General features: G+C 42.8%; 1 protein-coding gene across 2 annotated transcripts in view; it reads left to right on the forward strand.

The window, feature by feature from the left end:
* CYTH1 (cytohesin 1) overlaps window positions 1–23,153 on the forward strand; it is a 106,148-nt gene that overhangs the window by 27,717 nt on the left and 55,278 nt on the right. Inside the window, exon 1 of one of the 2 annotated variants that reach the window (XM_017524990.2) lies at window positions 17,295–17,504. The exons of the other annotated variant lie outside the window; for it this stretch is intronic. Within the exon in view, the coding sequence (XP_017380479.1) occupies window positions 17,477–17,504 (28 nt within the window). The 5' untranslated portion in view covers window positions 17,295–17,476. Of the gene's footprint in view, window positions 1–17,294; window positions 17,505–23,153 lie in introns of those variants that run through there. 2 annotated transcript variants of the gene reach the window in all.

Raw genomic sequence — 23,153 nt, forward strand, 5'->3', positions numbered from 1 at the left:
AAACTAAATGCAAAAATTTATATTCTTATACTAAAGATCACAATTTTGGGTTGGGTATGGTGGCTCACACCTATAATCCCAGCACTTTTTGAGGTTGAGGTAGGAGGATTGCTTGAGCCCAGGAGTTTGAGACCAGCCTGGGCAACATAGTGAGAACCCGTCTCTACAAATAAAAAAGAAATAAAAATGGTTTGGCATGGTGGTGCACACCTGTGGTTGAAGCTACTTGGGAGGCTAAGGTGGGAGGATTGCTCAAGCCAGGGAGGTCAAGGCTGCAGTGAGCCAAGATTGCACCCCTGCACTCCAGCCTGGGCAACACAGTGAGACCCTATCTCAAAAAAGCCCACAAAAAACAAAAACCCCACAATTTTGTACCTTCTTAAGATTGAGGGGAAGTCATGTAAAAATTAAAAGTATAAATTCTTATGGGTGGGCAAATCCATATAAGAGGGTTTGTTTTTGAAGCATGGCAAAAATCAGAGAAGATAATTGCTTTTGGAAAGCTCTGTCAGCATCACACACATGGCTTTTGTTTGTTTTTTCTTTCCGAGTTTCTTTATCTGGATGAGCTGCTCCTCAGGAGCCAGTGGCTTTGTCCACTGTGGTCCTGCCACACATGACATAGCCTCACACAATGGCCACTTTGATCCTTCCTCCCTACTCCATGTGTGTCTGGAGGAGAGGATCCTAGCATGTCATCAGCCAGGTGTTTGCAGTATGCTGGATCAATGACATCATTACCACTCAGTGGTGGATCTTTTTAAAAAAGGGTGAGGGGCAGGCACGGTGGCTCATACCTGTATTCCCAGCACTTTTGGAGGCTGATTTGGGCAGATCATGAGGTCAGGAGTTCGAGACCAGCCTGGCCAATATGGTGAAACCCCTTCTCTACTGAAAATAGAAAAATTAGCCAGGGGTGGTGGCACATGCCAGTAGTCCCAGCTACTTTGGAGGCTGAGGCAGAAGAATCACTTGAACCCAGGAGGCAGAGGTTGCAGTGAGCCGAGATTTCGCCACTGCACTCCAGCCTGGATGACAGACTTAGACTGTGTCTCAAAAAAAAATAAAGCGGGGAGTGGGGGTGAGGTGGGGTACTCCGTATGTTTTTTAAGGGATTATTTTAAAGAAATAATTTTAGGACAATTCTGTTGTTAAGGGATTTTTGGTGTTTGAAGTACTAGGCTAGACAACATACTTTGGAACTAAGATTTTAATTAAAGGTTACCCTAAAGAATCAGTAATTTGTGTTCCCAGATGAGGTAGATGGCAGGAGTTAAAAGTAATTAAACTTTATTTAAAGTTTGCAGAAGCTGGTATTTTTCATAATTGGAATATGGCAAGTCACCTATTTAGTCCATTTGGTACCTTATCTTCTAATTGTTATTACTGCTTAGTTAATGTTTATGATCTACTGCTAGATTCCCTAAGGGCAGTGCGTAAACCTCATGTGATTAGGGATGGATGTCAGCAGCTCTCTGACCCTTTGTTATCATAATTTTTTTATTTTTTTATTTTTTTTTTAGTTGAGACAAGGTCTTGCTGTGTTGCTCATGCTGGTCTCGAACTCCTGTGCTCAAGTGATCCTCCAAAAAGTGTTGAGATTACAGGCATGAGCCACTGTGTGCCTGGCCAAGAGCATGAGCCTTCTGAGGGAAGGTTTGGCACTTGCCTGTGGCACTTGCTTGTTTTTATTTTTTCTTCCTTTTTTTCCTTATAATTAAATTAGAGATAGGGTCTCACTATATTTCCCAGATTGGTCCAGAATTACTCGCCTCAAGTGATCCTCCCACCTTAGCCTTCTAAAGTGCTAGGATTGAAGGCATGAGCCACCATGCCCAGCCTGACCATTTATGGACAGTCTGTTAGCTGAGCTGGGGTGGCATGAAAGGCTTCTCTCCAACTGTCCTCATGCTCCTGGTGACTCTGGTGCCCCTCTCCCACCCTGTTCTACACTCTCTGATACATGTGCCTTAAGACTTTGGGAAAAGGAAGAGTAAACCTTTGGGGGAGATTTGGTAATCCTGCATGTGCTTTTTCTTCCATTATGTGTTCTTGTGTGTCCTGTTTCCCAAGATTAGGGATGTTTTGGCAGGACTGGTCTTGAACTACACAACAACAACAACAAAATTCATGTGTTAATAGTACTACCTATGGCTTTGTATTTGATTAGGCATTTTAACATTTTCAGTGTCATGTTTAATTTGTATAATCACATTGTGATAAGAGGTGTGTGACATTACTTATATTTACATAGTTAAGATTATAAACGTAAATACATTTTTGAAGTTCTCTGTCCTGTCTGTGATAATCAGCAGCATTGTTTATCACTGATGCCCTGGAACTCTTCATTGATAGGAGAGATTTTACTCCAGTTAGGTACTTTTTAAAGGTAATTTCTATGAAAATGCATATGGAAAAAAAACTCCTTCACAGTGGAAAAGAGTAATAAATAAAATTGCCTTTTTTTCCTCTCAAGTTCTGAACCTATTAGAAATAGAAAAAGGAATCCGAAAATGGAGATCATATAATCGGCCTTGTAACTGGTAAAGAGAGGGAGATGGTGGAGTTCTCATTTCAAACATCTAGGAAATTATGTTGCAAATTTGCAAAATAGGTTAAATTTCTGTTTCTTTCCCAGTAATAGGATCTTTGAAATAGACTATTTGAAATTAGCATTTGAGGCCAGGGATGGTCATGCCTGTAACCCCAGCACTTTGGGATGCCTTGGTGGGCGGATCACTTGAAGTTAGGAATTCGAAACCACCCTGGCCAACGTGGTGAAACCTTGTCTCTACTAAAAATGCAAAACAATTAGCTAGGTGTGGTGGCAGGTGCCTGTAATCCCAGTTAACTAGGGAGGCTGAGGCAGGAGAATCACTTGAACCCAGGAGGTGGAGTCAACTGATACTGTGCCACTGCACTCCAGCCTGGGTGACACAGCGAGACTCTGTCTCCAAAAAAAAAAAAAAAAAATTATCATTTGATATAACCAACAGCAGAGAGATACCTGTACTCTGATTTCTTCTACGTTTATAAAGTCAATCCTTGTTATTTGTGGATTTTGTATTTATGAATTTGCCTACTCAGTAAAGTTTATTTGTAACCTGCAAATCAATCCAAAGGTAGAGCTTTTGTGGTCATTTCTGGACGTTTACAGAGCAGTGAAAAATGCAGTGTCCTCAGTGTACACATTTCCAGCTGCTGGGAAACAAGGTGACTGATTTCTTGTTTCAGCTCTCATACTGTAAACAAATGACCTTTATGTGGTCTCTTTAGCATTACATTTTTTTGTGTGTATTTTTGTGCCTTTGCCGGTGACTTTGCTCTTTAAAATGGCCCGGAAGCATAATGCAGAATTTCTGTCTAGCATTCCTAAGTACAAGAGGCTGTGATGTGCCCTTTGGAGAAAATACAGCATGTTAGTGAAGCTTTGTTCAAGGATGAGTTACAGTGCTGCTGGCCATGAGTTCAACGTTAATGAATCAACATTGGCTGGGCATGGTGGCTCATGTCTGTAATCCCAGCACTGTGGCAGGCTAAGGCAGGTGGATTGCTTGAGCCCAGGAGTTTGAGACCAGCCTGGACTACACAATGAAACCCTGTCTCTACTAAGAATAGAAAAAATTAGCCAGGTGCGGTATACACCTGTGGTCCCCACTACTCAGGTGCCTAAGGTGGGAGGATTGCTTGAGTCTGGGAGGTGGAGGTTGCAGTGAGCCAGGATGCCACCACTGGACTCCAGCCTGGGTGACAGAGTGAGACAAACTCTGTCTCAAACAAAACAAACAATGTGTATTAAATAAGACACATTTAAACAGAAAACCATATGAACAAGGTTACGTATTGTTCAGTTGACAAAAATGTGACCAGAGGCCTGTAGGAACCTAACCTGTGTTTCTCCTAGGAGCAGTGATTCAGTGTTTTCCAATTCAGTGTTAGCAATGACTTTTTTTTTTTTTTTTTTTTTTTTGAGATGGAGTCTTGCTCTGTTGCCCAGGCTGGAGTGCAGTGACACCATCTAGGCTCTAGTCCACTTCCAAAATGCATCCGAAAGTAATCTATTTTATTGAATCTCTACTCCTAATATGTTAGAGGAGGCCACTGAATTACTTGCCTGGATACCACATGAGCTTGCCATGGTAGATGCCACTGGGTGCACTCATATCTCATGTTCCCTCCCTCTGGGCAGAAGAAGAACCATATTCTCACGCCCTGGCCATTGATTTGCTGTCCTTTTTAGACCTGGAGGGAGCAGGCTGAGAAATATTTTGTGGAATAAGTATATGGTATTATTTTAGGAGCACTTGATATTTCTTTGGGTAATAGTAACTTCTGCAATTGAGGACTGCTTTTAAACTTGTTAGGAATATTTTTTGAAACGCAAGGGAATTTTTTTTTTTTTTTTTTGAGATGGAGTTTTGCTCTTGTTACCCAGGCTGGAGTGCAATGGCGCGATCTCGGCTCACCGCAACCTCCGCCCCCTGGGTTCAGGCAATTCTCCTGCCTCAGCCTGCTGAGTAGCTGGGATTACAGGCACGTGCCACCATGCCCAGCTAATTTTTTGTATTTTTAGTAGAGACGGGGTTTCACCGTGTTGACCAGGATGGTTTCGATCTCTTGACCTTGTGATCCACCCGCCTCGGCCTCCCAAAGTGCTGGGATTACAGGCTTGAGCCACTGCGCCCGGCCGGGAATTTTTTTTTATGGCAGATAAACATCTAAACAATGTAATAAGTAAAAGCTTGGAGAAATCCTTCACTTAAAACAGTTGGGGGATAAAAAAACACTTCAAAAATAGATTGTTTTAGAGTTCTTTTTTTTTTTTTTTTTTTTTCTGAAACCACCTCTTGCCTTCTAAAGCAAGATGATTCGATTTTAAACAATGATTTCTGCTTAGTTAGGTTTTTTTGTTTTGTTTTGTTTTTTTAGACAGGGATCTTCATTTGTCACCCATGCTGGAATGCAAAGTCATGACCATAGCATACCACAACCTCAACCTCCTGGGCTCAAGTGATCTTCTCACCTCAATCTCCTGAGTAGCTTGAGACCACAGGCACACTTCACCACACCTGGCTAATTTTTAAAAGTTTTTGAGAGGGGGATAGAGTCTCACTCTGTTGCCCAGACTGGAATGCAATGGCACGATCTCAGCTCACTGCAACCTCCGATTCCTGGGTTCAAGCAATTATTTTCTCTCAGCCTCCCAAGTATCTGGGATTACAGGCGCCCGCCACCACGCCCAGCTAATTTTTGTATTTTTAGTAGAGACAGGGTTTTGCCATGTTGGCCAGGCTGGTCTTCAATTCCTGAGCTCAGGTGATCCGCCCACCTTGGTCTCCCAAAGTACTGGCTGCTCTCAGACTTTTGGGCTCAAGTGATCCTCCCACCTTGACCTCCGAAAGTGCTGAGATTACAGGTCTGAGCCACCATGCCTTGCCTAGTTTCTTTTTAAATCAATAACAGGTGTCAAGAATTTGGACTGGCTGGCCTTGGTGGTCCTATCTGCTGCCACATTTGCTCTGCTCCCCACAGTATGTGGGTGTGCTGGGCCCTCCTCACACATCCTCTGTCATGTGATGGTTCCATCTTCAGAGCTGTGGCAGGACTGCACTGGTTCAGTTTGCTCTGTGTCAGCTGAGTAAAGGATGGGTGGAGTATACCGATTTTGTAACTTGTAACATTTGGTCTTGTGGTTTTGCAAGGAAGGGGTGATGTATAATTAGTAAGGCAGGAGAGCAAAGGAAACAGGAAGGGGATCTGCAGTGCTCCTGTATCAAAGTAGATCTCCAAAGCAAAAAAGCACAAAAGCAAAGGCACTCCTCCCGCTAGCCCGCTTTTACTTACTCTTATTTGATCAGAGAACTTTGTTTTCATAAACATCCTTGAGTTTTACACATAATGATCAACTGTTTTCATATTTAATTAAGGCTGGAATTTTTTGGTAAAAATTACTGAGTTTGGTTTAGAAATACACAGAAAATCCAATGAATTAGTTGAATCATCTCCCTTACCCCCTTTTCCAGACACTTCTGTATTCTCCCAAGTAATAAAAGTACTAGAAAGGCCAGTTGTATTTATCATTAAATGACCAGCGCTTTTGATGCCTTTAGTGCAGTTAAACAGTGAGCTTTCCTGATAACCTAGGCATTGTTGTTCCCCTGCGGTAACCTGGGCCTGTTGAATGTTTAAATGTTTTCCTTTGCCCCAGAACTGTGTTGAAACCATTTGTTAATCACACAGCAAGATGATCAGTACTTACACCAGCTGACGGGACACCTGGCATGACTACTCAGTGATCCCGTGAAACCACGCCAGACTGGTTCGGTAGATAGTTTTCATTTTTTTATGATGGGACTCATGGCTCTCAGAATCAGAGTGTTTAGAGGTGAATCTTACCCAAGTGTGGGTCAGCACCTTTGGTTTGTTTCCTATGTAGGGTGCAGTGGTGGACAGTGAGAGAGAGCCCTGGGAGAGGCTCAGAGCTGGGCTTTGAATCATGGGTAGGATTCAGAAAAGTAGAAAATATTATAAAATTTATTTTATTTTATTTGAATAAAAGGCAACAAAAGCAGAGATTTATTGAAAATCAAAGTACACTCCACCGTGTGAGAGTAGACCGGAGCATAGGGAGGGGCTCAAGGGCCAAAAGTGTAGTGAAATTTATTTTAATCAAAGTGGTATACATGTATAGTTTTAAAGATCATATACAACACACAAATTTACATGCTCATAGCAGCATTTTTTTTATAAGAACCAAAAAGCGGAAACAACCCAATGTCCATCAGCTAATGAATGGATAAGTACAATGAAGTATGTCCCTACAAGGGGAGATGATCTAGTCATAAAAAGGAATGACGTTCTGACACGCGCTGCAACATGGCTGAGTGGGGAAAACATTATGCCAGGTGAGAGGCCAGTCACACAAGGCTGTGTATTAGGCAGATCTGGAGAGTCAGAAAGTAGACTCGTGATTGTCAGGAGCTGGAGATGAGGGAATGGGGGTGACTGCTACAGGGAATGGGATTTTCTTTTGGGGATAATGAAAATGTTCTAAAATTAGATAGTGGTGATGGTTGTATAACTTTGTAAATATACTAAAAATCACTGAATTGTATTATGTCTAAAAATGTCCTCCCTCTCCCAGTCAGTGCCTCCTCACCCCAAATGTTTACCTCTAGATCCTTCAAGATTGTGACCACAGTGCACTATTTGAATCTCCCCAAATCTCTTCCTAAATACCAGATAAGCTGCTAAGATTGTGCATTTTCTTAAAAGTCACTCCCTTGTTTAAGTATACCTGTGCCACTATTCTTCCCACCTCTCCCAGGGATTTTTTGCTAATCTTTCTCTATGAGCCTGGAATATTCTGGACCCTCATAGCCTGATCCTTAGCATGTCACGTGGCTTTTTTTGTATGTGCTGCCATTACCTGTGTCCTCCAGTGGACTGTTGTGTTTTGAAGGGGGTGATATTTTGTTCTCTTGATCTTCGTAGGTCTAGCTCCTAGCTAACGTAGTGCTTAGCACAGTTCAACAGACATCATTCAGAATGAACACATGGGAAAGAGTCAAATCTTTTTTGAGTAAATACAGAGTATTCAGTGTTGACTGTTATTATTATTTATTTTTTTTGAGAAAGAGTCTGGCTCTGTCATGAAGGCTGAAGTGCAGTGGGGTGATCATCACCTGCCTCACCCTCCAAAGTAGCTGGGACTACAGGCATGCGCCACCACACCCAGCTAATTTTTTAGTTTTCTCTAGAGATGGAATCTCTTCATGTTGCCTAGGCTGGTCTTGAACTCCTGGGCTCAAGTGGTCCTCCCACCTCAGCCTTCCAAAGTGCCAATTACAGGCATGAGTCACCACACCTGGCCTTTAAAATTATTACTATCATGAGTAAATAAATACGTGAAGAGCAGCTAGAAGATGGGAGAATAGACATTCTAAATGTGGTAGACTCTTACAGATGGAAAGTAGGAGAACCTCAGGTTACCATGTGGTGATACTTCATCCTAAGGAGACAGGGGAAGTAGAAAACTTCGTTGCCACGCTGTCACTGTGGGTCTTAGAGCTCAGGTCTCCTTGTGGGAAGATGGTCTTTGTAATCAAATCTTGCAGCTATTGTATAATTTCATTAGTCTTCATGGTGAGGAATAGAGGCGGTTCAGAGAAGAATATACGTGTATTTTGTATACCTCAGAATTGTAGAAAAGAGAATCCTGAATATGGTTTTTTGGAGGCGTTGGGGAAGAAGTAACTGTGGTTCAGATTTTATCTTTGCAGTGATGCCTGTTCTGACCATCTTATTTAAAACTTAACGATACCTGACCCCACCGCCTGCCACGTACTTCTCTTTTCCCCATAGCACCCATCACTCTCTAGCACGTTACTTATTTATTGTGTGTATCGTTTTTTGTTTGTATCTGCCTGTATCGTATAAGCTTCTGTTGGCTGTTATCACTATCCTTCAAATTAGTCAGAGTATATGGACAAAGGGCAAACCAATGGTAATAATAACAAATCCCTTTCAGGAAATAAATACTGGTGAATATGCACATATGAACTGGCACATATGCTAGGTAGAACATGAATTACCACTTTTCTCCCTATATATGTTCAAAAGGTAATAAATGGAATTTTTGGATGCAATGTCTGTGTCAATCTTCTAACAGTCTTTTCATCTAGCCAGCAGAGGGCAGCACAGATGGAATTTACCACACTGAATATTTTTTACTTTATTTTAAAGGGCATTTAAAACTACTGTAGCAACCACTTCTAGGAGTAGTGTGAAATTTATTTCAGCTCCAGGTTTCTTCTTCTTTCTCACTTGTGAATTGTGCTGTTTCTGCTTCGTCTTTATGGAGGAAGATGTTTCTGTTTACTTCGTCATCATGAATGTCTTTTTTGACACGATTCCTGGTGCTTCCGAGGGCTGTGGCGAGGTTGGTGATGGTAGGTCCTGAAGGGGCACTGTTCTGTTGCCTCCGGAAAGTGGCAGCTACTTGAACCAGAGTTCTCCAAGGTCTTCCTGTGTCCCCAGGCTCCACGGTACGCAGAAGACTGCAGCCCTGGGTCAAGGGTCCTCCCTGAGCGTCTGACTAATGCTCTTGATCCCCTTCTCAGAAAGAAAAAACTCCAAAATGTACATAATCAAAACCACACAATTTTTCAGTTTTGTGGCAAGTTATGGAACTGATACTGGATTTTCTTGACATAGAAACTAAATAAGATCAGTCTTTGTGATGCATACCTCTCTTATTTTTTTTCTTGCAAGGATTGTTACTGTTCCTTAGGTAAGAATTGAAATAAGTGCAAATTGTGTACATAAAAGAAAGGATATGGTTTAGGTTTTCCTTTTTTTGACATCTAATTGGTTTTGAGTTTTTCTTTTGATAACAAAAGTGCTAACAATTCTGTGTCATAAAGGTATATACTGGCAAATGTGATCTGAAATCATAGCTTGCCTTGCTAGGTACGAGGTGGGCCTATGTCAAAAAATGGCATGTTCTTTGAATTCTTGGTGGCACATTACATATCCTTTGTCATCAACTCCTTTTTCCCCCAAAGTCTAACAGATGCATTTGTGCCTATAAACAAAATATTATAAATCGATGTTTTTTAGGTAACCAAAGTAGAAGTAACCTTTGAAGGAATTATGCAGTGTTTCCAGGTGTCTGGATTTCTGCCTGCAGAGGCTTGACAAGTCTTTGTTATGCTCCACCCCGCCTTGCAGATGTTCTTCGGGACTTTGAGGACACTTGCCTGACTGTATTTCCTATTGGCATCTTATTAGGAAAGATCTAAGCTGTAGAGAAAGGGCACCAGAAAGCAAAATGATTTACCCCCAAATTCCAGAAAGGCTTCAGGTACCCAGGACCTCTGAGAATGGAGATACAGAAACGAGCGTGGTTTCAAAGTGTTCATTGTGGCAGTTGAGACTCCCAGGTCTCCTCTCCATCTCCTGCAGCAAGGCAGTTTCTCTTGCACTTCTGGTAAAACATGAAGGCTTAATTTCTGAAGAAGGCTGTGAAATACAGAGAGCAAGTGAAAAAAATATATATTTATTCATTTTAAAAACTACCAACCAAGAAGCAGCACCAAAAAAGTCTATATATTTAACTGTGAGACCCCCATCCTTTCTCCTTCGGTGTAGCCCCTCAAATACCAGTGGTCAGTTTTATACTCCACACAGCCCAGATTGGAGATTGGAGAATGGAATTTGGGTAACTAGTCCAAGAAAAATGAGCTACAGAGGCCTACATGTGGGGTGTCTACATGTTACTGCCTGATCATATTACATTGCCACCCATCAATCTGTAGGCCATACCTACCACACAGCGTCTAACCACGTTATTAGTATGTTACTCTTTTTTTTTGAGATGGAGTCTCACTCTATCACCAGGCTGGAGTTCAGTGGCACAATCTCGGCTCACTGCAAACTCTGCCTCCCAGATTTAAGCAATTTTTCTACCTCAGCCTCCCGAGTAGCTGAGATTACAGGCATGTGCCACCACACCCAGCTAATTTTTGTATTTTTAGTAAAGACAGTGTTTCACTATGTTGGCCAAGATGGTCTTGCTCTCTTGACCTCATGATCTGCCCACCTTGGCCTCCCAAAGTGCTGGGATTACAGGCCTGTGCCACTGTGGCCAGCCTGGTGTGCCACTCTTAAATGTGAAGAAATAGACTATGCTTACTAGAGACTTAAGGAAAACTCTCAGTGTTAGCAACCAAACAGAGCAAATAGAAGTTTAAGGAAACAGGATGAAACAAGAATAGGATGCTATCATAAAGGGCTATAGGTTGAGTATTTCTTAGCTGAAATACCTGGAACCAGAAGTGTTCTAGATTTCAGATTTTTTTGGATTTTGGAATATTTGCATTGTACTTGCCAGATCATCCCTAATCTGAAAATTAGAAATCCAAAATGCTTCAGTGAGCATTTCCTTTGAGTGGCATGTTGGCACTCACAATGTTTAAGATTTTGACACATTTCAGGGATTTTGGATTTGGCAGTTTGTCTTAGGTAGACAGCTTCAAAGGCCATGACATGGGAGTGAAGCTGGAAAGCAGGACTGCCGGCTGGAGACTGGTAGGGAGTCTGGTGCACTGTGGACGGGGACAGAGAAGGAGGCACTGGTGAATGGACAGAGATGATGGGAGGCTTCTCTGCAGTCCGACCACCTAGAGATAATGATTATTAATGTGTTTAGTATATATTCTTCCTGGCTAATTTCTTTATTCATTTTTATAATTATGCATTTTTGTTACATTATTTTTTTCATTTAACAGTATAACATGGGCATCTTTCTGTTTCTACAAAAATAGTTATGTGGCATTTTCCAATAACGTTTTGAAGGGCCAAGGAATACTTTTTTTTTTTTTTTTTGAGATGGAGTTTTGCTCTTGTTGCTTAGGCTGGAGTGCAATGATGTGATCTCAGCTCACTGCAACCTCCGCCTCCCGGGTTTAAGCAATTCACCTGCTTCAGCCTCCCAAGTAGCTGGGATTACAGGCATGTGCCACCATGCCTGGCTAATTTTGTATTTTTAGTAGAGACAGGGTTTCTCCATGTTGGTCAGGCTGGTCAGGTGATCCTCTTGCTTTGGCCTCCCAAAGTGCTGGGATTACAGGCATGAGCCACTGCACCCAGCAGTATGTGTTTTTTGTTTGTTTGTTTTTTTGAGATGGAGTTTCACTCTTTTTGCCCAGGCTGCTGGAATGCAATGGTGCGATCTCGGCTCACTGCAACCTCTGCCTCCCGGGTTCAAGCGATTCTCCTACCTCAGTCTCCCAAGTAGCTGGGATTACAGGCATGCACCACCAGTCCCAGCTAATTTTGTATTTTTTTCAGTAGAGACGGGGTTTCTCCATGTTGGTCAGGCTGGTCTCGAACTCTCGACCTCAGGTGATCCACCTACCTTGGCCACCCAAAATGCTGAGATTACAGATGTGAGCCACTGTGCCCAGCGCAGCATGTGTTTTAAATGGTAAACCATACTGTGCATTTAGCTGTGGCTAGGCTAACACTTTTATTTTTTATTTTATTTTACTTTTAAATTTTATTTATTGATTGATTGAGATGGAGTCTTACTCTGTCTCCCAGGCTGGAGTGCAGTGACACAATCTCAGCTCACTGCAATCTCTGCCTCCTTGGTTTAAGCAGTTCTCTGCCTCAGCCTCCCTAGTAGCTGGGATTACAGGCACGTGCCACCACGCCTGGCTACTTTTTATATTTTTAGTAGAGATGGGGTTTTACCATCTTGGCCAGGCTGGTCTTGAACTCCTGACCTCGTGATCCACCTGCCTCAGCCTCCCAAAGTGCTGGGATTACAGGCATGATCCACCACATCCGGCCATTGCCCTCACTTTTATAGGTCGTGCCTGTCTTAACTTTCTCCAGATTCCCACTCTGGGAATGTTTCTGTCTCTGGGATTGTGATTGATATGAGTAGTACGCTTTAAAAAACAATTTTTCCAAGAATATTACATAAATATTCACGTAATTTTTTCTAGTGTAATTTATTTATTTAATTTTTTTGCAGAGATGGGGCCTTGCTTTGTTGCCCAGGTTGATCCCGAACTCCTGGCCTCAAGCAGTCCTCCCTCCTTGGCCTTCCAAGGTGCTAGGATTACAGACATGAACCACCCCTCCCAGCCTAGTTTTAAAACATTTTAAACCATTATATTCTCACCTAATCTGTTGCTGGAGTGGATGAGGCTAAAGTCTGTTTAAGGCGTTTATTAATTAAAAATTTAAAATGTCTTGAATCAAAAACACTTGCATCAAAATGCCCTAATGTGTGATTTTTAATATGAATGACAATCAAGTGTTTGTTTCTACTTTGTTGGTTTATTGCTTTTTACAGGGCCTGTGCTAGCTCCTGTATGTTTCTGATAACATTTGTTCAGACACTGCTCTGAGACCCTAGATTATTGTTCTGGTTCTGTAATTTGCCATTATTTTTTTAGTTATTTCAAAGTGTAGTGTGAAACTAAAAAAGTTTCCATTTAAATAAATACATTGTAATCTAACACTCTATTTGGGATTGATACTATAGATATGCCTTAGGAGTTGGGTTATTATATGTTTTGGTTTGCCAGAGACAGTCCTAGTTTATGCTGATTGGCTGATGTAATTATTAATAGTACCCATTTTCAATCTCAAAAATATCTCAATGTGAATGATAAATTCTGTGGTCACTTATGAGTGAGTGAAACCTACAATTTGATGATGTAGTGGTTAAATGTCTATTTTAAGGAATTGAAGAGCTAGCTCTTCATTCATTATTTTCTTTTTTAACAGACAGTGTTATTTGTTGTACTAGAGTTGACAGTGTGGTGTTGAGCCAGGTATGCCTTGCCATGCTTCCAGCTTTAAGGGACACTGCCTGGCTAGCAGCCTGTGAGGTGGCCTGCTGTGCCCAGTAGGGATGATGGCTATTACATGAGCCATTCAGAGTTCCTCTTTTGAGAATGTGAATTGGAAGCATAACAAGAATGAGGCACTGAATAGTGGGAGCAGAAGCTAAAAGTCAGAGGGTCTGAAGGATCAGGGGACCTGTGAGACTGTGGATGGGTGGAAGGAATGATGGGGCCTGCAAGGCAGAAGCTGTGGGGAGTAGAGAGGGAGAACCTAGTGGGCGGCCTATCAGAAGATAGCAGCTCCAGGCTGGGTGTAATGGCTTACACCTGTAATTCTAGCACTTTGGGAGGCCGAGGAGGGTGGATCATTTGAGGTTAGGAGTTCAAGACCAGCCTAGCCAACATGGTGAAGGTGAAACACTGTCTCTACTAAAAATACCAAAATTAGCTGGGCGTAGTAGCGTGCACCTGTAGTCTGAGCTACGTGGGAGGCTAAGGCAGGAGAATCATTTGAACCCAGGAGGTGGAGGTTGCAGTGAACCAAGATCCCACCAGTGCTCTTCAGCCTGAGCAACAGAGTGAGACTCTGTCTCAAAAGAAAGAGGAATGAAGGAAGGAGGGAGGGGGAGGGAAGGGGGAAGGGAGGGACAAAAAAAAAAAAAAAAAAAAAAGCAGAAGACAGTAGCTTCATTCTTTTCACTTGCCAGGCCAGAAAGCTTGGAGTCACCCTTGACTTCTCTCATTTATACCTCACAAGGACTCCATTGGCATGTCCTTGGCTGTACCCTGAAAGTAAATACAGCAAGAATATGGCCACTGTTATCAAGTAAGCTGCCGACCCCTCTCACCTGGATGACTGTAGCAGCCCCCAGCCGGTTTCCGGCTCCTGTGCTAGCTGTCTCCAGTCTGTTCTTCTCCACAACTGAAGTGGTCTTGTTACAAAGGAAGCCACAAAATGCCATGTTGCTCAGAACCTTGGCAGCAGCTGTGCATCTCACCCAGAATGGAAACCAGAGTCCTTAAAACAGCCGCCAAGGTCCCATGCAGTTCACCCACTCACCTCTGTGACCGTCTTCTACTCCTCCCTACACTGTTCTTCCTGGTCCAGCCACAGCAGCCTCCTGGCCTTCTCAGCAGAGGCCTTCCCTGAATGCACTTCCACTTCTAGATAATGATAGATAAGGATAATTAATCAAGACACAGTTAGAATCAGGTATTTCTTCAAGGAAAAACAACAATAATAAAAGACAAATGTGAAACGTTGGGGTCTTCTAGTAAGACACTAGACGTCAGTCCACCAAGGACAGTGATCTCTGAAAGACTGGAAACAAAAGAAGGTGAGCTCTCTGATTGTCTCAGCTCACTACCTTGAGAGAGTTTCCAAGCCATGGCACAAAGTACCACTCCGCAGTACTTACCATCTGACATACTGCATCTTTTACTTGTTTCCCTGCCTTTCCTGCTTCGATAGAGTGGAGATGCTATGAGGGCAGGCATTTTTGTCTCTTTGGTTCTCTGATGTCTCACTAGTGGCTGGCACTAAATGTGCTCAATGAATGTTGAACAAAACAGACAAAAGATACAACTTTTTTTTGCAAAAATGTCTTAAAAAGTGACAGGTTATGACAAAATATTTGTAACATTTAATACAAAGGATTCATAATCTACAAATAACTTTAAAAATGATAAGCAATAGAAAAGTGGGCCAAGGATTTGAAAAAGCAATTTATGAAAGAGGAAATACCTAAAACTTATGAAAAGATAATCAGCATCACCAGTAATCAGGTCAGTGCAAATGACCAACAGCAATGAGAAACCGTTTCCCACTGTCTCACGGCAGAAGTTAAGTTTGGTCCCATGAGGGAGTGGTAAGCACTTCGGCAGCACCTGTGAAAGCTTTAAGTACTCAGGCCTCATGACCAGCTTTTCTGCCTTTGGGTGTTTATTCCAGAGAAACGCTATACCATTTAACAGTAGGTAGAAAATAGAAGTGACCTGTCCTCTTGTAAGTTGGGATCACTGGCTGTGAATCAGACCTGATACTAGGAGATAGAAATGCTGTTTGGGAATCATTAAACATAGGTTTTGAAATGGTTCAGGGTGGGACTTACAGCTGTGATTTTGACATACGAAACCAAAAGATGACATGTTGGGTTATATTAGTTGCCTCTACAAAACAACGTGTTCGGTTTTTTTTTTTTAAATACATGCATATGTATTTATTTAGCTATTATTAGGCAAGAAAAAAGAGAACGTGATGAAGTCTCTGGCCTTGAGTCATGTCAGCACCTGTGGTCACCTTCAGAGTATGACTGGGGCAGTGCCCTGTTGTCTTGCTATAGATGTGTGTGTTTCCAACTCCCCAGTAAGACTTAGCCAAAGTCTAGCACTTCCTGCAAAGCTGCTGCGGGAGTTTACATTTACAACCAAGACTAGCAAGAGAGGGGTTGGGAGTCCAGCAGAGAGCAGGGTGCAGAGGGTGGGCTCTGTTGCCAGGTCTTGTGCTTTGGCAAGCTGTGTAACCTCTCTGGGTGCTGGTGTTCTCATCCATGACCTGGGGATGGAGAAGACACGCACCCTATGGGACGTTTTCAGAATTAGATGAGTTAGGTCACATCAAGCTAGGCAAGAAGTAGGCATGCAGTAAGTGTGACCTACTGTGGTGGTGTGGTGGGAAGCTATATCTGGATCCAGCAGTTCTACTTCCGAGAATTAAAGAGAAGTGCCAAAACGTGTGTACATGTGTATTGACACGCGTAGAAAAAGTGGAAATCACTTAGAAGTCTTACAACATGGAATTGGTTAAACATTATGTCTAGACTGCGAATAATAATAAATGTGATAGATGTCCATTTAGAGTCATGAAAAAATGTTATAAGTAAAAAGAGATGGTTTTAAAACAGCATGTAAAATATCCAGTTTGTGTGTGTGTATGTGTGCACATACACATGCACACACACAAATATATACGAGAGAGAGAACATATATAATATAACAGAAGTCTAGAAAATATATGCCAAAATGTCATCAATGGTTATTCTTGGTGATAGGATTAAGGTGTTTCTTTTTCTTGTTACTATTTTCTAATTTTCAACAATGCATACGTGTCATGAACGTAATTGGACTGTGCGGAAAAGAATACTTTTGTACAACATGTTAGGGATCATAATGGGGTCAAACTGAACTTATACTGAGAGTTTGCCTTTTTTTTTTTTTTTGCCTCTAATATCTGCTTTCCGCTTTTAGCCTGTGACCTCATAACATGCTGTAGTGATTACGAGCTCTTCTTAGTCATTCTCTTGGGAAATGTGCTGTTATCTCATTGTGAGGGGACTAGGGATTTTAATGATTCGATTTTAAGAAAGTGTAGTCAGCCTTCCATGGGCTCCCCATCCATGGATTTAACCTATCGTGGATGGAGTATTTGGAAAACAAAGGTCACACCTGTACTGAACACATACAGACTTTTTTCATGTTCTTTAAACAACCTAGCGTAACAACTGTTTACAAAGCATTTACATTGTATTAGGTATTGGAAGTAATCTAGAGATGATTTGAAATATATGAGTGGATGTGTGTAGCTTATATGCAAATACTACACCATTTTATACAAACTCAGGGGTTCAAGCATCCGTGCGTTTTGGTGTCCATGGGGGTTCCTGGCACCAGTCCCCCTTGGATACCAACGAACAACTGTACTGGAAAGTGAAGAGAAAAACAGCAGCAAGTCCTGTCTATGACATTGGTTGAGCCTGAGAAAAGACTGTAAGTGTGGCTACTAAACTAGTTTGACTCCACTGTGAGATTGCTTTCAGGGAAGCAGACGGTTAACACACTCGGAAGGTGCGTGAGCTTGACTTCAGGAACTGGGTGGTGGCAGTGACTGGGAGTGCCGCTTCTTTGGAGGCTGGAGGCTGATTGGCCCAGGCATGCAGCCAGCCATTGCCCGTCTGTTCAGGAAGCAGCTCTGAGCTGTCCTAGTGGCTGGACAGCTTCGCAGGTATCCCCGGCTCCCCCCAGTCAGACCCCACAGGAAAACTTGGCTCCCAGTAAGTTACTGCTCTCCTTGAAGGACAGAACGGACTTTTTGTATCCTGCTGTAAGGAAACAAGATGGTCCTTAAAACCGAAGAGGAGGATGGTGAGTCACAGCCGCAGCCCCTGGCAGGGACTGATGTGACTTGGGGTATATGGAATGGAATTTTAGGTATCTCTTAGTCCTGTGAGCATAGTTTACTGAATCTTTTGGGGAGGAGTTAAGGACCAACCTAGACTCTGGTTTTTGTTTTTATCTTACTGTTTTCAGCAGAAAGACTGTATAGTGTTTTAGTGGTTAGGAAGCTGAGGCTTTTTCGGGGGTGTGTGTGTGTGTGTGTGTGTGAGAGAGAGAGAGAGAGAGAGAGAGAGAGAGAGAGATAGATAGTAAGGTAACTTAGTCTTTTTAAACCAAAGAGGTTCTCCTCCAATCTTTGCTTTCGTTAGAGTTCCGCCTTGGGTATTTCTTGGTAGATTCCACTTCATACTTGGTGATTGTGTCTACTTCCTGTATCGAAATAACAGTTGGTCAGAACTTCTGGGAGTTCCACAAATATCCGGAGAGAATCTGATGCTAAAAAGTAAAGACATTAGAGATCAGATTGGAAGAACCAGTGAGATTCAGGATAAATAAAATGTATCTAAGGGAAAAGACAATTAAATTTGGTCTTCTCCTTTTGGTTGTTAGGTGAAGGCTGTTGGAAGCCTGTGAGGACAGGGTCTGTAGAACTTCCTTTATCTGCTCCACACCCGTCCTGTAAACAGTGGAGCTATGAGTAATGGGATAACAAGGTGTGGCTTCTAAACCCCAAGAGATTCTGCTGAGGAGCTATGTCTTAAAGCCCTGGGCTAGCACTGGAGTTCTGTTTGTGGATATATGTGTGTTTTGTTATATTTTATTGTGGCACCTTTATCAGATGGTGATGTTGCTGTAAGACGAAATAGTAAAATGTGTACTGGCTTGTAGCTGGTAATGCATGATATAAATAAGTTTGTAGCTAATATTAGGGTATGTTTGAAAGTGGATTTTGTGAAAGTTGTAATAAAATTTGGGGGTCCTCTTTAGGCCTTTCCTGCTCTGGCTCACTATAAAGCACATATTTGAAAGCCATACCTGTTAAGTGCAAATGATCCTGGACAGTGTCCACAGGCGACACCAAAAGCTGCCTCGTGCGTGGGAGATGCTGGGAGGGAAGGACGCACAGGTGTCCATAACAGCGCTTCTGTATCTGAAGAGGGGACAATAGCTAGTGGCAGTGCCAGGCCACTGCTGAACTCCTGCTTGATGTTTTTGTAACTGAAAGGCACATCCATACTAGCCAAGATCAATTTCCAAAGGGAAAACTCTGAGAGTGGAAGAGGACACTAGTGACTGCTAGGACGGCAGGAGTGAGCCGGACCTGGCTGTGGTCCCGAATATGGTCCCTCATGCTTACTTGCTGCTGGTCCTTCCGGGTGAGCCAAGCTTCAGACCACCCAAAGGTGCTGTTTCATAGTCACCTCAGAGTTTAAGCACAGGGTCTATACATCCGTCCTGGGCATACACTCAGCCTCTGGCCATCCTGGAGGCTTTAAAAGTCAACATAAACTACCCGATTCCACAGTGGGCACAATAGGGGCGGGGTGTGAGGTTAGGCGCACGGAGTTTAGACATGGATTACAGAGCAGCTTTGCTTTGAACTAGTAACATTAAAGAACTGGTGCTTCTCCACTTCCCTCCCCCATCCCATGGTGTTTCCTTGTTGTCACCTGGGACTGAGGGCAGCGTTGCCCCTTCAACCATGCTAAAATAGATGCCCCTAGGTTATTGCCATGAGAGACAGAGTGGCATTTAGCTAGGCGTAAAGGGAGGGGAACCAATGGAGTTTCCTCTGGCAGGTCCCTGAAATCCCAGGGGAGAGCAAAAGTGAAGTCAGAGTTATGCTTTTCATAGAGCTGCTTTTAACTAGACTTACTGCCCTAAAGTATATGCCTAAGAAAGGGTACATGGGGGTTTTTGAAAATATTCTTTAAGGAAGTCAGACTCTTCTGCCACACTAATCTCAAACCCATGGTTTTTAGGTTAAATATATTGCTGGCTGGGGCCAGGCATGGTGGCTCAAGTCTATAATCCCAGCACTTTGGGAGGCCGAGGCGGGTGGATCACTTGAGGTCAGGAGTTTGAGACCAGCCTGGCCAACGTGGTGAAACCCTATGTCTACTAAAAATGCAAAAATTAGCCTGGCCTGGTGGTGGGCGCCTGTCATCCCAGCTACCTGGGAGGCTGAGGCAGGACAATTGCTTGAACCTGGGAGGCGGAGGCTGCAGTGAGCCGAGATCGCACCACTGCACTCCAGCCTGGGTGACAGAGCAAGACTTGGTCTCACCCTACAAAAAAAAAAAAAAAAACAACTTTCTGCCTTTCCTTTCATGCATGTACCTGGTACATGCGTTCATCAGTTTGCATTCTGTATGTGTGTGTTAGTGAGAATTAACCAGTTTAATTAATTGGGCACTGTTTTCTTAACTACCATAAATTATTATTATTTTTAGCTATTTAATCTTGTTAATAGTCTCCCTTGATTTGCCTTTTTTTTTTGAGACAGAATCTCACTCTGTCACCCAGGCGAGAGCGCAGTGGTGGAATCTTGGCTCACTGCAACTCTGCCTCCTGGTTTCAAACAATTTTCCTGCCTCAGCCTCGTGAGTAGCTGGGACTGCAGGTGCAAGCCACCATGCCCGGCTTGTTTATGTATTTTCTGTGGAGACAGTGTTCGCCATGTTGGCCAGGCTTGTCCTAAACTCCTAACCTCAGGTGATCCACCCACCTCAGCCTCTCAAAGTGCTGGGATTACAGGCGTGAGCCACCATTCCTGGCCTTAATTTGCCTTTGAACTCTCTCTGTGGCGTCTCTTTGGGATGGAATACAAAATCTTTGGTGTGGACCCTGACGCCCTTCACAGGCAGACACTAAGCCCGTTCCTGGGTGCTGTGTCCTGGGCCCTGCCCTGTGGCGTGCCCATTGTTGCTGGCCTCTGTCACTTCCAGACACTTTATCTTGCATGGTATGCACCGTTCTTTCTGCTTTTCCATCTGGGGAATCCATTGGTCCTTCAAGTTCTGGTACCCAGGCTGCCCTCTCTGAAGCCTCTTGGCATTGCCTGGAATTCTGTGAGTACTTGCTGCACTTGGCCGCTGTGGCCAGGCGTGCTGCTGCTACTCTCCACTGGCCTTTGCATTCTGTACAGGGCAGGGACTGGAGCTATTTAAATCCCAGCCCCAGGCACAGGCTGCGTCTATGGCAGATGCTCAGTAAATGCTGAGCTGAAGTGAATCTGGGTATTTCAGTAAGAGGAAAGAAAGAGCTGAGGATGCAGCCAGTGACCTGAGTGTGAATTGGGCTCTATTACTAGCGTACCTGAGGTAGATGATTTGTACTTATTGAGTCTTCATCTTACCTGCAAACTGATGAGAAATGTGTATAGTTCATTGTCAGGAAATATGCAGAGTTACAGATGAGCTTTGTTGGAAAGTATTTTTTTTAGAAGGGAGGGAGGGGACTGTTGGAAAGTTTTAAAAAGTGGAAATGAGAAAATGTTTTAAGCTGTAAGATACATGTTTATCTTAAAAATGTTTTAAGATACCATGTGCATATAAACTAGTATTATTTGTAGGAAAATATGCCAAATAGAAGAAAGTATAGGCTTCTCCAATGGGACATCGGATTTTCAGATTGCATCTAAAATGCTGTCCTTGACATGAACTTTCCATGTTACCCCACGTTTTAATGCGTGCCTTGTGATTGTGGTAGCCTCTAGTTGGACAAATTGCTTAGGTTGGGGTGTTTGCAGGAAGACCTGAGGCGCTGCAACTATCAATTCATATCCCCCTAGATATTTCTCACTCACTTCCTTATGGATTGATAGTGTATTTTGCAGAATCAAAAATGGTTACGTCTTTATCTTTAAGTAGGAGCATGTTTGGCATTGTACAAAGCACACATCATAACAAGAAACCTGTATTACCATCTGCTGTGACAAGTTTTGAAGAGGGCTCACTCTGGTTTGAATTTTATAGGCTTTCCTGTTGAGTATACCAGAGGTGAATGCTCACGGTATTATACAGAGGTAGAACTGCCCTTTCTTCTTAATGAAGGTGAATAGAAACAAGGGCTTAGATTTTGCCCCTCTGAAGAGAGCTGACCCTTATTCATTGTCTGAGTCTTTCTGTGGCCTCCCAAGTTTTCTCTTTATTATGAAATATGAAAGCACAGGACCCAAAGTCCAATTAGATAGGAGGGATGTGGAAGGCAGCAGGTGGAATTTTCTGAGAAGTTAGTACCAGTGGAGAGAAAAGACAGGTATCGTAGGTCTTGGTAGGCACAGGTCTGGGCCTTAAGAGCCTTTATCAGCCTGCAGCGTCATCAGCCAAAGGGAGGACAAAGTCAGGGACTATAGATCCAGATAGGAGTCAGAGTTGGAGCAGGAGTGGCCCTAGGAAACAGGATAGATTCCAGTTTTCATCCACCTCTCGCTGTGATTAAGGAGGGTTCACTGGAATGGGTTTGTGGCTGCAGTTCACTGGATGGAACCTGCATACAGTTTGCTGCTGGTTAAAACAAAGATGGAGGGCTAGACCTTCTGGAAATTTTTAATAGTGTCATTCTCTCATTTTTCCCTTGCATTTTGATAACCCTGCAAAGGCAGCTTTACTGGATTTATAGTGTTCTTGTCTCTGCCCTTCTTTCTTTCTTTCTTTTTTTTTCTTTTTCAGCCTAGCTGAGGTTTCCCTTTTAGAAAAGGACTCTTTTAAATTTTGAACCCAAGGTCAGACCAGAGAAAAGGACTCTTAAAATTGCCACCATCTTCTCCTCTTTACCTTCTGGAGAACCTCAACTTTCCTATTGGTTTCGTCTTATAGTTGGAGCCATTAAGTAATTACCTCAGACAGAGTCACTAACGGTAGTGTAATCACAGACTTTTAAAGCCATGAAGTGCCTTAGAATTGACCTAGTCTAGCCCTGGTCTGTTCTGCGAATGAAAGCCATGACTGTGGCTCCTTGGAAGAACTCTGAAAACGGAGCCCAAATCAGCCAGGAATATAAGTTGAAACAGCCACCGTTGAGTTATGATCTCATGCGTTCATATGTTCCCAGTTACCTTTTTGGTTTTCTCCTGACTACGTGATTTGTTTGTTTCTACAGACTAGGTAATACATGAGGGAAAAAATGGAGACAGAAAAGTCAAATTCTGCTGTCCTATAGATCCATTGGTGTGCGAGGACTTGCCCTAGCACATTCATTTCTCCTTAAGAAAATAATTTCTTGGCTTGTATCACTTTCTTCCTTCCTTTACAGAGGAATCATGGAAGCCCAACTTCTGACCTGAGAAAAGATGCAGTGAATTTCTTTTTTTGAGTCAGTGACTATTGGTGTCTTAAGTCTTTTTTTTTAGTCAGTGACTTGGTGTCTTAAGTCTTTTCCTTCTGGTGTCTTAAGTCTTTTTCCCTTTGTATTTTCTGTGAAGAGTCAGGATTCTGAGTCACAGAATTCAGATGAGAGACCACATATGAAATCACAGCAGAATGGGCACAGTTACAACAGGTATTTCATGGGCATTAGAACAGAATCCAAGGATGTTTCTTCTAAAATAGAAATACTTAGGCCAATCTGAGCAAATGTAAGTGGACATTTCTGTCTTTTCTTTGAATAAAAATTTCAACATCAAATTTTGTGTTCGTTGTGGATCCAGATATAGAGATAGGCAGAAGAGGAAGA

The sequence above is a fragment of the Cebus imitator genome, unplaced genomic scaffold (assembly GCF_001604975.1).
Source record: "Cebus imitator isolate Cc_AM_T3 unplaced genomic scaffold, Cebus_imitator-1.0 Scaffold36, whole genome shotgun sequence".
NCBI lineage: Eukaryota > Metazoa > Chordata > Mammalia > Primates > Cebidae > Cebus > Cebus imitator.